We start from the raw sequence: 15,214 nt of genomic DNA on the forward strand, positions 1-15,214 counted from the left end.
TTGATTTTCAAATGTTTTATTAAAATGAAAGATGCAAGGCATTCAATAATGCAGTAGAGAGGAGCAACATCCTGAAATCGCAAAAGCAGAGGGCATTTTCTTTGCATACATAAAAAGACTCTTAATAATGATCATTGCTTGAGCCAATCTGAGGATTTAACTTTCTGTAAGATCAAGGGAGGGTCATTAATATTAGAGTCACTGCAGGTCTCAATAAATGGATAAACTTTACCCTGCAGCTCATTGCCAGTGAACTTATAGATTACATGCTTACTATTAGCACTATAAAAAGTTACCTCTTTATTTTTAAAATCCAGCTGTACCCCAATTACAGAAGGTGTTCCATGAACTTTCATTTCAACCTGATTGTCAGCAATGGCAACAAGTGTTCCATCTCTCTTTTTTAGAACAACCCAATAACCAGCCGAAGGGCCATATGTCATAATACCTTTTCTCTGAGCGGATGATTTGGCCGCCCCTACAACATAACAATTTCTTCCAACGACTCCTATTTCCCAGTAATGTTTTCCTGAATCATATCCGTCTCTTGCCAGAACTGCAATAGCGGTGTCGTATCGCTCTGGGGTGTTAGATACAGGCCGAGCCAAAAAAGAGGTACGTGCCTCTTTCTCATCCTGCGACAGGATAAGTCTGCGGTGGGCAGTGTTTGCGTCGAACCTCGGCCATTCTGGCATGGGAGACAGACAGACATTTATCAGTTTAATTGAATTTCTGCAAACTAGCTAACAGAAACACTGTATATTATAACCAGACCAAAATCACATACTTACCTTCCTTAGGACGTTCTTTTTTTTCTTCTATAATTTCTAGGAAGAAAGGGGTTATAAAAGAATCAAAACCATATGCCATTAATTCTGATAATAAACAAAGGTAACAGTACTTTTTTGCTTAGGAAAAAAATAAATATATCTTACTTTCAAGTTCATCCACTTTTTCTTTAGTCACTTCCAGTTGTTGTCTAAGTTTCTCATTCTCTTTGACCACACCTATAAATATTGTGAAAATGTTAAAACCTGTCCGATTTCCTTCTAGAGATACATGCAAAACTGAGTTTTTGATTAAGGTTTTTGGTCTTGACCAAAACACATTTGCATTTTTATTGACTCACCGTTGAATTTATCTTTCTCTTGTTTGATCTCAGCCTTTATATCACTATTTTCCTTTTGCAATTGAGCAACTTCTTTGTCCTTCTCTTGGAGTTTCTGGTCCTTCTTTGCAATGTTTTGTTTTTGTGCATCCAATGTCTTTTTTAAGTCTGATAAAAGGGATGAAAAATACTTAGGCTAAGAAAGCAGTCTGAGGCTTGAATACAATATAATATACCAAATTATAAAATTTAAAGCTCCTGAGCACATCCAAATCAATGTAATGCAATGTAAAAAAAAAATGGACTTGAACTTTATCATTAATTTTTTTCGACAGTATTGTCATACCAGCAACTTCTTCCTCAAATTTAGTTTGCAAATTGTTTTTCTCCTCGGTGATTTGTTTGAGTTCCCTTTCAAGTTCCTCCTGCTTGCGAACTAAAACAAACAGCAAAAAATTAAATAAATATGCATTCATTTTTTGTAAATTTGATATTGGAACATTTGTGTCATTCATAGATTTCATCCTTACTCAAGGCTTGGTTTTTAGCATTTATCTCCTTCAGCTTGTCTTCAGTTTTAGCAAGTTGCTGGTCCTTTGTTTTAAGCTGTGTCTCTAGTTCTAGAAGACAAAAAATAGAGTTACCACGCATCAAGTGTGTAATTTACAGGATCATTACTTTTATCTGTAAATGAGATTAAAAAGTTCTCTGAATTTCCCCCGGTTTTCACCAAATATTCCCTTTGAATATCTTCTCACTTACCTTCATTTTTCTCCTTCACTTTATCAAGGTCTTTCTTCATATTGTCACGTAGATCTTTCAATATAGCAATGGTATCATCCTTCTCCTTTAGGTACTGGTCCTGTTTAGCAATCACATTTTCCAGTCTTTGCACTTTCGTATTTAAACCTGATAAAAGGAGAAAAAAAGAAATACTAGTCAAATTTTATTCTACCTTTGTATAATGGATAGAATTTGATCATAAAGATTTAAAAGCACACTTAATGACTCCAGTGGAAAGGAGTATTATAGAGAGAACCCCAATAGGCATTCCATACTTCACTTCCCTATATGGACTAAAAGTACAGTCAAATATATTCCAAAATATATTCAGACACCTTCACCATTTTCTCACATTATCACAGTTTATTTAGTATAGTTTAGAAAATGGTAATAAAATATGACAAGAACTCTGTGTCAACAGATTAACCTTGATAATGTCAGATAACTGATAGAAAAGTATATAATGGTTTACAATCAACCAATCAGCTGTTAAATTTAACTACATAATTAGATAATGCCAATTTAGGTCAACCATTTACCAAGCAATGCTTCATTTGGTTCAGTCTGTGGTGTAAAAGATCGCATTAGTAAATAAAGGAAAAACACTTGAGCAACACATGGTCAGGACAAAGTGTATGAATACTTTTGGCCCCAAATTTTTATCAGTTTTACTGGTAGTCAACTGTATGAAGACTTTTTGGGTATAACATGTCTCAGTTTACTTGCATAAATCAACTATAGTGTCCTTCAGCCACTTATAAAAAATGATAGCTGGTGTCTGAATAATTTTGGCTTGACTGTATGTCATTATAGCACTATTGTCAGTTTATTGTCAGTTTTTTGATTAAAATCACTGGCCCAAAAAATCATAGGTCATGTATATTTATCTTCCATTGTATCAAAAACTATTGCTCTCCAGAGTGACAAAATGATTTTTATATAAAAACCAACACATCTATTCACTTAAGCAATCTTAATTAACCATATCATATCGTACTGGAAAAGTGAACTTGATAACGAATTGAAGCACATTTCTTTGGTGTTTAGATGAAGGTTGTCATACCGATGATTTCTTCTTTTGCTTTGTGTAGTGCATTGTTTTTCTCCTCTGTGATTTTCTTTATGTCATCATTCAGACTGTTGAGCTTTTTGACTAAAACAAAACACACAAAACTTAAATTCTTGGAATGACTATATTCATCCATAGGTGACAATACAATATAGAGTAAACATAAATAAGCTTTTTTCTTACTCAAAGCAGCATTTTTAGCATTCGTCTCCTGAAGTGCATCTTCAGTGTTTGCAAGCTGCTGGTCCTTTGTTTTAATTTGTTTCTCTAGGGCTGAGAGAACAAAATGGCATGATGATATTTGATTAAATATTAATTTAAATATTTTATCCTCTAATGAAGATCTGTCCTTTAGGTCTGTCTCTCAACAGTAAGTTAATAGCACATCAAGTGTAAAACGTACCCGCAATCTTAAAGTCTGACTCTTTTTGTAGTTTTTTCAATTTTTGTTTGCTTTCCTCAGCCTCCTTTTCTAGTTGTTGTATCCTCTCCTCTGTTTGTTAATGAAGAATCAACATGTTTGTAATAACATTATAGTGGGTTAAAAAGCAAAGTACATCCCTGCTAGGAACTAAACACAGCTAGTCATTCCTTTGTGAAAATACAAAAATAAAGAATGAGTAAAATCTCCTCCATAAAATGATTCTCACTTACTCAGCTGAGCGGACAGACCACAGTTAGCCTTCAAAAGCAAGATCTCTTTTTCTTTGTCATCAACTTGCATCTTAAGACCTGACCAACAACAAAAAGAAAGTTATTTAGTGTCTTTGTTTCCCCTTTCACTTAAATATACTCAGCAATCATTATTAGATGGATTAAAGGGTTAGTGTACCCCAAAATAAAACAAATAAAAATAGGCCATTATTTACTTACCCTCAAGTCATTCTAGGTGTATATTACATTCTTCTTTCAGACAAATAAAATCAGAGTTACATTAAAAATGTCCTGGCTCTTCCAAGCTTTTGAAGTCTATAAAAGTGCATCTATCAATCATATAACTGCTCCACACGGCTACAGGCAGTTAATAAAGGCCTTATAAAGTGAAGTGGTGTGTTTGTGTAAGAAAAATATTCAAAATTATAAGACTTTATAGACTAAAATAACTAGCTTCCAGCGGTCAGTGGTACTCAAGTCGTCTTACGGCGAAAGAGTAACCCCTGACACGATGTAATAGGAGCATTGCAAGCTTTGACGCCTCTTGCATATAGTGCTGGGCTTCAAGCCCCTCTTCTCTTATGTCGAAATCTTCCACCATTTCTAATTAAAAATTCTCGTTTTAGACTTCTAAATCATGACCGCCTTTTTGTTTTGCTCTATTCTCTGTGCTACTGCGTTCGTCAATACGCATGCATCAAGGGTCAAGAGTTACACGTTTGCCGTAACTTTTTACTCTTTCACTTGCGTGGCGCTGACTGCCGGAAGCTACTATTTTAGTCTGTTTTAGACACAACAGTTGCTGTCATTATAAAGCTTGGAAGAGCCAGGACATTTTTAATATTACTCCGATTTTATTTGTCTGAAATAAGAATGTCATATATACCTAGTATGTAAGTAAATCATGGGCTAATTTTAAAATTTTGGGTGAACTATCCCTTTAAGATCAACTTACCATTAATTTCTCTTTTGTATTCCTCTTGTATTTTTCCTTGTGCTTGTTTTAGTCTGAACATTGATTCCTTTATAGAAATTATCTTCAAGGCTGTATAAATTTATAAGAAAACCAGAGCGACATTGCATTCAAGATATACATTTTATCAGTTTATGTATTCCCTGAATATCGAAATCATGCATGCTTCACCCTTTAAGCTACAACAATATTATTATTGTTAAAAATCTTAAACAGATTAAGATGATAAGCACAGGTTTTTAATTCTATTGCAATTTAAAAGAGACTCACCTAGTCCAAGCCCCTTCTCTCCAGAGTTTTGCAACTCAGCCAGCAAACCATTTAATCTCGCTTCCAGTCCTAAAAGAAGAGAAGAACATCACTATTTCTAAGCTAATGGATGAAATGTTTTTAAAGGAAAAGCAAATGAAAATGCTTATGACAGTAAAAAAAAAAAGAAGGATTTTTTTCAACTCACGCCGAATCTTTTCTGAATTCTCTTCAGTTGGATTTTCTTGCAGCTTCCATAACTCCGTTAGTTGCTGAAGTACATCCAGGGCTGTAACAAACCATAGTGTAAGGATGAAACGGTCTCTCATCAGTTGAAGAAGGCCCAAATGGGGTTTGACTCACTTAGGACAGATATGGATCCCTCATCTTTAAGTTGCTGCTTTGCCTCCTCCAATTGTCTTTCCTTTTCTTCTAGTTCTTCACTCAATCCTGAAAAGAAGATAACCACAGATGGAACAAAAGGTACAAAATCATGTCAAACCGTGGTCTTTCCCCCTTACTCATTTTTTATATTCACATAAAGTGAAAAAGCAAAAGAATCGAAGAATGAGTTTTTGGTATTCTGAAAGTTTTTGTAAAGGTTCAGTGTAGTTAGTCCAACCCGATCACACATAAATCTGTATAAATAGTACGAGTGTGCAATGCATACGTATTCATATGATACGCTGTTTTTCGCGTGCATATGATACGCACTTTATGGCGTATATATGACACGGCCTCTTGGGTAGGTTTAGGGTAGTGGGGTGGGGAGTTCGTATGTATAATACGCCAGTATTTGTTCAACTGGCATGCATGATTCTCATTGATCTGAATAATTATGAAAAGTCTTACACCTGCATAGCTTATGTCATATAATATGAAATATACACCACAAGTTAATGCATTTATTCAGCAAGTAAACATTAAATTGATCCAAGTTGACAGTAAGAGTAATATATACAGCTCTGAAATAATTAAGAGACCACTTAACATTAGAAATCAATATTATAAAATCAATATCATACACACATATATATATGCAGTCAAACCAAAATATTTTCAGACAGCAGATTTTACTCTTGGGTACAGGGCACTATAGTTCATTTATGTAAGTGAGATTAGAAAAATAACGTAAACTGACATATACCAAACAATTCTTCATACAGTGGACTACCAGTAAAATTATTCAGACACTTTGACCTGAAAATGTTTTGCTCAAGTGTTTTTTCTTTAATTGCTAATGCGACCTTTTAAGCCACAGACTGAACCAAATGAAGCATTGCTTGGTAATTGGTTGATCTAAATTGGTATTATCTAATTGTGTACTTAAATTTAACAGCTGATTGGTTGATTGTAATCCATTACATACCTTTCTATCAAAGTTATCTGACTTTATCAAGATTAATTTGTTCTGACACAGTTTAACTCTGAGTACTTGTCATATTTTATTACCATTTTCGAAACTATAGCGAATAAACTGATACTAATGTGAGAAAATGTTAAAGGTGTCTGAATACATTTTGGTTTGATTTTATATACAGCAAATCAATCATTAAATGAATACATTTATTCGTGAGGAACAATAAATTGATTAGGAGACAGTAAAGAATTACTGTATTTCTGATCAAATAAATGCAGCCTCATCAGAATCAATAGAAATACACCTCATTACCTGGCATTCCTTGTGCAATTTGCCTATCCAAGTACTCCACTTCATCGATCAGACTTTTAATCAAGAAAACTGAAAACAACAGAGAATTATGTGACAATATAAGAGTGATGTAGAATTACATAAGGCTTACATAAGACATAATTTAATTATGAACCAGGGTTTCACTCACCCTTCTGAAGAATTTGACTGTTCAATTTGGAAATGGTATCATTATATTTAGCCTGCATTTCTGTAACACAGTCACCAAGTACCCTGTTTATACAACTCTCCAAATGTTCTGAAAGAACACTCTTTTACAGCAGATATAAAGATAAAGTACCTTTATATTTCTTCTGGAGTTCAGGGCAATCACTTGTGCTCACACAATTTTCTTGCAGCTCTAGAGATAGGAAAGATGGGGAATTTTTCTTTAGACAATGACTTGAAATGCCCTATTGTTGAAGATTTTATTGCTGAAGGTCTTACTTTCATTCTCATCACGAATTTTGTCATTTTCTTTCTCCTTCTTTATCAGGTCCCTTTCAAGCTCTAAAAGGAAAGCATCAAGTTGCGTTCTTAAGTTAATGGAAAGACCCAATGTTGATTTATGCTTTACTGTTTAAGTAAGTGAGGGAGGTTGGAACTGATGGATGCATGGATTGAATGAAACTCACCAGCTATTCTAGAATTTACTTGCAATTCTTTTTCTTGCACTTGCTGTTTCAAGGTTTTCACTTCTTCTATGAGATTGTTGATCTTTGTAACTAGATGGACATTAGGTTAAAATGTTATATAAGCAATGATCTGATGTTCCGATGTTCATTGGCAGACAAATCCACAAATGCATGTTTTATCTTCCAATCCTGATCATGTTTGCAAACAGACATCATTTTCTGAATCTCTTCAGTGCTTGTACCCTTACCTTGTCGTGATAGTGTGGCATCCTTTTCTTTTAGAAATTGATTTGCATCATCCAATGCCTTGTTACTCTGTTTTAGTTTTCCTTCAAGATCTGTGACAGAGATAAAAATCTAATTGATTGATACGTTTTCAAGGTCATGAAAATAAATTCATGGATTGCTGTTGAATTAATGTGAAGGAGATGAAATATAAATATGGGTCAAACCTTTAATCTTCTCCTCTGCAGTCTGTTCAACTTTTTCTTTTTGCATTTTCAGTGTCAAAACTTCTTTCTTCAGAAGAGCAATTTCTCTCTCTGCAAATCAAGCATTTTAATGACAGATATTTATTTATTTCAGTTACTGTTTTAAGTCTCCAAAAGAATTCACTCACGTAACTGACTGATGTCACCGGTCGCAGTAGACAGCTCTTTGTTTTTTTCCGCCAGCTTACGTTCCACGTCGCCCAGTGCTTTTTGGAGCCCTGTCAGAAGTCAGTGTAAATATAGCAATAATCCAACCTAAGTAGTTACTATCTCTCCATTTTTGACAATCCATCAAAGGGGTCATGACATGGACTTCTTTTATTAATTTCATTTCAACTTGAGGTTCACTTATAATGTTAATAAAGTTTTTTGGCAGACAACATTTTTTTTTCAATCATTCTGACGCTCTGTCTGAAATGATCAATTTTTAACGGGGGGCTCCTTTAAGGCTTGTCAGTTAATGGCCACTGCTATGATTGGCTAACATCATTGCATTAGCCTAGAAATCTAGGCGCACCCTAGAGACAGCAAATATAATTTGCAGCCACGGTTGTCTAGCAACTCTCCGTTGGCTTGCAAGCTTGAAAAACCAAACCCTATTCAGGCCAATCACATTGTGTATACAGTCAGTGGGCAGGCTTAACAATGACGGCAGAGTTGTGCCGGTTCCACGTGAATTCCCTGCTACTTGAAAACAAAGAAGATAGCTGCTTCTGCTAGAGAACAGCGGTCTTTCGAATCAGCTTTGGCCGCGCCTCTGGAAGACTTGGAATTAAGCTTTTCTTTGAGAAAATGGACAGGGTTATTTTTGCAGCTGACCGTATTGCATATGCATTTGTTGGAGTTTCCCTTTCAGGCGCAAAATTCATGAGAGGAGAGTATGGTGTTTGCGTCATTATTTACTTCCCAAAAATGTGTGCCTTAAACCAGACGCTAACGGGTAGATTGTATTGGTCATTATGGAATTATCCGGTTGCGTCTGTGTTCATTAATTTGCACGTTGTCAGTAGATCACGCGCATAACTGTCCGATCCCCTTATTGGAATTGCGCTCACTTGCTAATTTGCCCTGTTTAGTAAATCTGGCCCTAAAACCGTAATTTACAGACAAATCATTATGAAATCAATGGTTATATGGTTATATTTGCTTTTGACACAATGTTTACATCCAGTGTAGGCATGTGTCAGCCATTAAGTGACTGAACACCAGATGGTATAAGGCCTATGATGTGACAGTATAACTATTCATAGATGTCTTGCTCTGGAGGCAGGGAAGTCATATGCAAATATATTTGCCTCTGTGGATATATTGATATCCTGCAATATCAAAAAGAGACAGAGCTTTTGGAGCTTGATTAAACATATGCTTTGCTTTGTACAAAGACATCTTATATGTCAAATTCTCAAGGTAAATTTGATTTCTCATGTCATGGTCTCTTTAAGAAATATTACCACTATTAAAAGTTTTATTATAAAGTATCAGTGCCCACCAACTTTCTCCATCTCAGCCTGTGTAGTCACTTCTTTCAGCATTTCCCTTATCCAGGTTACATCAGACTGGAGAGCCAAGATTTTCAGCACTGAGACAAATAAACAAAGAAATATTGATTGTTCTGCCAAAAATATATGAGAAAATGAGGATTTTGAGATGAACTGATTTGAGCTAATGCAATACTCATAAAGGCCTGTTTACACCAAGATTGATACCTATAAAGATAACTATAACAATAATTACTTTATATTAGCATCCACAACAAACTCAGGATAATGTTCTGTTTATTATACACTGTAGGAATAATGAATAATAATGAATCGGTTTGAGTAGGTCAAACTCAAATGAAATGAAATTATATTTTGAGTTCACGAAACTGACACATTTAAAGTAATCTGAATAGTTTAATGAACTTGTTTCTTTTCATTTGGACACACTTAAATGAACCTAAAACTGGGATGGGATTTCTGTTTCTCAGCAAGCTTTGCCATGGCACTCGAAAAGGATAAATGCTAAAATGAAGTGTTATATAATGTTTTGTGTGCAAGATTATTGTTAAGTGGGAGATTTAGTAGTGTGTAACGTAAAATAATGTAATGAACCGTCATTGTGAAAAGTGGAGCATGAGCTTGGTTTGAGAATAGGTTCTATACTGCCATATTCCTTCAGCAATTGCTATGCTAATGTTATCAAAGCATTGTGTTACCAATCAGCATTTGCTGAATAAGCTAGTTATTGATTTATTTAAATATTTAAAATGAGATTACATTATAATTTTAAGTTTAAATGTATGAATTAACTCACTCAAAATGTTTTAGAGCAATTAAAATGTACGAGTGCAAAATTGAAATCTGCCAGTTCTGTTTACTTAAACTTTGATTTTATAGTTAATAAATTCAAAGTTTAAGTAAACAGAACTGGCAGATTTCAATTTTGTACTCGTACATTTGTACTTATACTTGACCCCTTGAATTTATGAATTGATGTAACTAAGTACCTAAAATTTGAGTTTTGCCAACTTATTTGGGTTTACAGTGGCATGTGCATCAGTTTTGTAATTTGCCGCTTTAAATGCTTAAGCTCTTTTAAGCAGGATTGATGCGGTTATCATTCTAGTTGTGGTGTGGACTCTTTATCATTATTATCGTCCTTGGTGTTAACTGGCCTTAAGGCATTAGAAAGTGTAATTATTTAACTATGTATGAGTGTGAACATAACTGACAATAACAAGAGCCTAAGGTCCAAACAAGAACCATGATTCTCCACTCACTTGGTTTTACAGACATTTTATCGTCTAATTCTGTAATCATTTTCAAGAGATCCTTCTGCATATCTGAAACCAGAAAAGAACATGAGTTGAAACTTTACTGTCCATTTTTCCCAATAGTATATATCTACTGCATTACACACTCACTACTGATTTGATTTAAGTTATCTTGGTCTTTGCTCTGTAGCTTCCAGATTTCCTCCATCTGGGATATCACCTGAAGAACTGACAAGCAGAGGCAAAAACACACATGTATAGATGTGAGTCAATAGGCATAAAACTTTATGATTAAACAGATTTGAATGCAAAGAGTCTTACTTTTATCAGAGTTTGCGTCACTTTTCTGAAATTCCTCCTTTTTAGCCTTAAGTTCTTTGAGCTTTTTGTCCTGTATTCTCTTCAAATCTATTATAAATGTAGAAAAATAGCATAAATATTTTGTATGCACTAAAACTAGGAAAGAAAGTGTAGTACAATTAGCTTTAGAAAGATTTTTAATGCGGTTTGCTTTTCAAATTGACAGAAATCAGAAATACAAAAAAAGGTTCAGGGGGGAAATACCATCATTAGATGAGGATGCTTTAATTTGTTTCGTTATTTGGTCGATATCAAAGCTCAGCAAAATAATCTGGATAGCTGTGGAAATGAAATGTTGACATGTATATTAAACTTAATGTATATTCATTTAAACTGAAAATAATGGGTGTAAGAAAAAGTATATATACTATATCTTGTATGTCTAAAATTTCACTCAACTTGCCTGTCTTTGAGGTTAAATCTGATATTTTATTTACTTGAGCCTCCAGTTCAGCTTCTGTACCTGGAAAAGATGATACATACATAAATAAATAATAATCCCAACACAATAATAGTGAGATAAACCTTTATGTTTTTAACTGAATCTGCACATAACATTAATAATTCCTTTCAAATGTATCCTGTTGACTTCATGACAAAACATTTCATAGTTGCTTGCTGGGTGGAAAGGAGATTAAAATGTCTTACTCATGTACATATCCATCAGGTCGTTGCATTGTTCTGTCTTGTCAAACAGCATTCTGCGTAAATCTGGGTGTAGAAAACATTACAGATCACTCGTCAATAAATGTTTTATTTTGGAATGAAACAATATACAATGAATATTGTTGAATCCTATGACAAATTGCATTTTCAACTTCGGTTGGAAGTAATTACAAGATGATATATCGATCTTACGTTTGTTGTCAGTATCCAGATTAAGTGCCAAGTCCTGTTCCTTTTCAAGCTCTTTCTTGAGATCTGAGAAGGCATAATCCAAAATCACACGCAAACATCACAATTCTACTAAAACTGCTTATTAAAGCATGTCAATCAATCAATCAATCAATCAATCAATCAATCAATCAATCAATCAATCAATCAATCAATCAATCAATCAATCAATCAATCAATCAATCAAATCAAACATATTAAAAAAACTTAATAATTTTTAAACATTCAGATCTCACCAGCTATCACAAATTCGTCTGCTTTCTTTTGTCCCTGTGCAGTAATTAGCGCCTCCATAAATTCAAACTGGAGTGTAAGAATTCTAGAAACTAAGAACAGCAAAAAAATATTATAATAGTACTGATGATGCAAAAACATTAAACACGAGAATAATTCACGAGAAATGAGAATCAGGTAAAATTAAAGAAACTTACTTAAATCATCTTTTCCCTTCAAATTGGCAATTTTTTCCATTGCTTCAGTTCTTTTCCTATCAAAATCTTTTTTCTGTCCTACAAGATCAAGTCATTGGCAGGATGAAGTATTGATTCACAAATCGAAATACAAAATGCTGAATTAATCATAAATCAAGTCTGATTCCAGTACCATCAAGCTGAGCAAGTGTCTGTTTATGCGCTGATAATTCCGCATTCAGGACCGATATTTCTTTCTCCAGTGATGCAATGAGTTTATCTGTGAATGCAAAACAGAACATGGGAAGGATATGCGCAAGTCATTTGTCTCATCACGTGGATTATAGATTGTGGATCTACAAAAAAAGAAGGCGAACACTGAATAATAACTCACCGATTTTTTGTAGGTTTTCTCTCCTCTCTTCTCGCTCCTCTTTCAAATCAGACAAGAGGCCCTTTTTGTTCTCCAGTTTGCTTATAATACCTGTCAAACATTAAATAAGATAAAACGAATGTGCACATATAAAATGATCCATGCAGACCATCTCACAACTGCAACTTCACAATTCCTAGCCTAATAAGGATTTTGTAAACGTCAAACACTCACCATCTATCTGCACTTGCATCTTATATTTACCAGAGAGACGCGTCTTAATTTCCATTGCTTCAATTTGCAATTTAACAATCTGCAGCACTAAAAATGAAACAAACTGTATTAAGCAGACAAATTTTCAAAATATTTCAGAACTTTACCCACAATTACTGATAAAGTATTTCTGGTCAGGTTGAAAGGCTCCACATTTCTCATTCCCATTAAACTCACCTTGATCTGCAATGCCACCTTGTTGTTTGACTTGGTCTTCCAGGTATTTCTTTAATTCTGTAGATTAGATACAAATAAATATAAAGCTGCAAGCAGCAATTATCAGAGTTCAAGTGTTTAAGGCCTTTAAGCACATGCGTAAAAAGATATTATGTCTTATTTAGCAAGCATGCAATTAACCACGTTGATCAGTGGTCTCCAAAGTCGGTCCTGGAGGGCTACTGTCCTGCAGAGTTTAGCTCCAATCCCAAATAAACATGCATGAGCCAGCTAATCAGTCTCCTGCTAAGCCCAGGTGTGTTTTATCGAGGTTGGAACTAAACTTCAGGACCGAGTTTGGAGACCCCTGCCTTAGATCGTTAGCCTACAAATCTAGACGCACCCTAGCGGCAGCAAATCTAATCTGCCGGGAATGTCGTCTAGCAACTCTCAATACCTTCTGAGCTGTAAACACCAAACTCGGGTCAGGCCAATCACATCGTGTTTAGAGTCGGTGGGCTTAACATAATGACGACGGTCGAGTTGTGCTCGTGCTTCTAGTAAAAACAGAAACTGGCGAACGGCGGTCTTTCGAATCAGCTTTGACCGTGACTCTGGAAGACTTAGAGTTAAGCTTTTCTCTGAGAAAAGAACGGCACTGAAATCATTCTTAAAAAAGGGAAGATGTGTTCGAGTTTTGCCGACCGGTTACAGCGAATGTTTAATCTATTAAACCGTCTATGGTTGACATAAGAACTTGTTCTTAAGTAACTTGCCTGGTTAAATAAAGGTAAAATAAATAACTTTTTAAGCGCTAAAATCACACCGTTGCACAAACCACAAGGTGAAACCTGGCCTGTTTGGTAACGTTGGACTCAGCCAGGGTTCAGGAGTCTAAGGAGGTGACTCCCTTGAAAAGCACTGGCTCGAAACTTCTCAGGCTCCTTCATGACCCATATCAGGTTGTGTTCCAATCAGCCTCTGTTAACCTCGTCTTAAAGATGCTCAATGTTCACTGGTCAATGACAGTCATGTTTTTTTAGATACAACAATCTCCTCATAGACAGACTTTGCACCCTGGACAAAGACATGGCATGCCAGTTTTCAAGTCAACTGAACGAACAGTTGGGTAGTTATAGCCATTTTCATGTTTTTTTTTCCTGTTATAGTGCCAAACAGCACAATTTTTTTTAAACATGTACATTCATAAACATGTTTCCCGAGTTCTGCAAAAATAGATCTTCTGTTCGTAGGTTACAGCCATTTTAGTAACAGTGCGACTGCTGCGGTCACATTGAACATTTTGACATTTTTTGTGACCGTGAATTGAAATACGGAGTAAGCAAAAGTAGGTTATTCCAAACATTTTTTTTTTAAATCTCGAAAATGGTGCCTGAAGTTTGAGAAAATCTGAGGCATTTTGTCCGTCTTCATACTTTTGGCCGCTGTTGGTCCCATGTCAGGCTGATCGGGGCAAACCTTGGTGGCATTGTAGGCGGTGTGACTACTACCAGCCCTCACAGTTTTAAGTCTCTACGACTTACGGTTTCGTCTGCCCAATCACTTTTATGGGTGAATGCTGATCCTTGGAAACTTTGACAATTACAAAAGTAACATCCAGACATAATCATACACACCATTAAGAGGGGTTGATGTTGCCTCATCACTTTTCAATGTCTCGGCTTTTATCTTTGAAACTAGATGGAAAAAAGAACAAACTATTACTGTCTTGCTAGTTAAAAATTAAGCAAGGGCTCAAAACGCAATGTCAGTCTGGTATTGCTCCATGCACAGGGATGTTATCATCTGTATCTGTACCTGCATTCTCAAAAATTTCAACACTTCCTGAGAAGACTTTCTTCATCTCTGCCAAGTCTCTATCGCTTTCCTTCCGACGCTTCTCGAGTCCTGTTGATTTTTAAAATACCTGCATGACTATACACAGAAAACTGAAAGGTTTTCAGGTTAATAATAAAATATTGTAATATTATTGAAACACACTTTCAATCTTTGCGCCATCTTTCTCAGTGTTCGTTATCACATCCATCTCCTGTAGGTCGATGACTTTCTGGAGAATGTTTAAGACTGAATGGGTGGAAAACAAGTGTAATAAGTCGATCTATTGTCTTTTTACAATATGTTACAAAAAAATGTCATTTTCCCATTTGTTCCTAAATATAATTTTCCACATACCATCCTTGGCTGGACTGGTGGCTCTGACTTGTTTAAAAAGATCATCCAGTTGCCTTTTAAGACCTGAAAACATATCCACCAATATTGTGTTGAATATGAGTGCAAGACTGAACTGCATTGTAAATATATACTTTTAAGTTTGAGTAGA

At 35.1% G+C, this 15,214-nt stretch overlaps 1 protein-coding gene across 4 annotated transcripts in view; it reads right to left on the reverse strand.

Annotated features, from left to right (window-relative positions):
• The window catches only part of LOC137089000 (myosin heavy chain, skeletal muscle-like), a 24,619-nt gene continuing 9,405 nt past the window's right edge, over positions 1-15,214 (reverse strand). For all 4 annotated transcript variants that reach the window (XM_067452421.1, XM_067452420.1, XM_067452422.1 and 1 more), the window contains 41 exons: positions 15,067-15,129; positions 14,875-14,958; positions 14,692-14,781; positions 14,511-14,570; positions 12,895-12,951; positions 12,679-12,765; positions 12,466-12,555; positions 12,265-12,351; positions 12,093-12,170; positions 11,898-11,987; positions 11,626-11,688; positions 11,416-11,478; positions 11,171-11,230; positions 10,972-11,046; positions 10,729-10,815; positions 10,558-10,635; positions 10,414-10,476; positions 9,142-9,231; positions 7,781-7,870; positions 7,614-7,703; positions 7,410-7,499; positions 7,162-7,251; positions 6,974-7,036; positions 6,828-6,887; positions 6,678-6,737; positions 6,509-6,577; positions 5,200-5,286; positions 5,045-5,125; positions 4,858-4,926; positions 4,570-4,659; positions 3,615-3,692; positions 3,364-3,453; positions 3,144-3,233; positions 2,955-3,044; positions 1,871-2,017; positions 1,639-1,728; positions 1,455-1,544; positions 1,130-1,276; positions 936-1,007; positions 792-827; positions 1-688 (listed from right to left, as the gene is read on the reverse strand). In XM_067452421.1, the coding sequence (XP_067308522.1) occupies positions 132-688; positions 792-827; positions 936-1,007; positions 1,130-1,276; positions 1,455-1,544; positions 1,639-1,728; positions 1,871-2,017; positions 2,955-3,044; positions 3,144-3,233; positions 3,364-3,453; positions 3,615-3,692; positions 4,570-4,659; positions 4,858-4,926; positions 5,045-5,125; positions 5,200-5,286; positions 6,509-6,577; positions 6,678-6,737; positions 6,828-6,887; positions 6,974-7,036; positions 7,162-7,251; positions 7,410-7,499; positions 7,614-7,703; positions 7,781-7,870; positions 9,142-9,231; positions 10,414-10,476; positions 10,558-10,635; positions 10,729-10,815; positions 10,972-11,046; positions 11,171-11,230; positions 11,416-11,478; positions 11,626-11,688; positions 11,898-11,987; positions 12,093-12,170; positions 12,265-12,351; positions 12,466-12,555; positions 12,679-12,765; positions 12,895-12,951; positions 14,511-14,570; positions 14,692-14,781; positions 14,875-14,958; positions 15,067-15,129 (3,791 nt within the window). In that variant the 3' untranslated portion in view covers positions 1-131. The remainder of the gene's footprint in view (positions 689-791; positions 828-935; positions 1,008-1,129; positions 1,277-1,454; positions 1,545-1,638; positions 1,729-1,870; positions 2,018-2,954; positions 3,045-3,143; positions 3,234-3,363; positions 3,454-3,614; positions 3,693-4,569; positions 4,660-4,857; positions 4,927-5,044; positions 5,126-5,199; positions 5,287-6,508; positions 6,578-6,677; positions 6,738-6,827; positions 6,888-6,973; positions 7,037-7,161; positions 7,252-7,409; positions 7,500-7,613; positions 7,704-7,780; positions 7,871-9,141; positions 9,232-10,413; positions 10,477-10,557; positions 10,636-10,728; positions 10,816-10,971; positions 11,047-11,170; positions 11,231-11,415; positions 11,479-11,625; positions 11,689-11,897; positions 11,988-12,092; positions 12,171-12,264; positions 12,352-12,465; positions 12,556-12,678; positions 12,766-12,894; positions 12,952-14,510; positions 14,571-14,691; positions 14,782-14,874; positions 14,959-15,066; positions 15,130-15,214) is intronic.

The sequence above is a fragment of the Pseudorasbora parva genome, chromosome 9, assembly GCF_024679245.1.
Source record: "Pseudorasbora parva isolate DD20220531a chromosome 9, ASM2467924v1, whole genome shotgun sequence".
Lineage (NCBI taxonomy): Eukaryota > Metazoa > Chordata > Actinopteri > Cypriniformes > Gobionidae > Pseudorasbora > Pseudorasbora parva.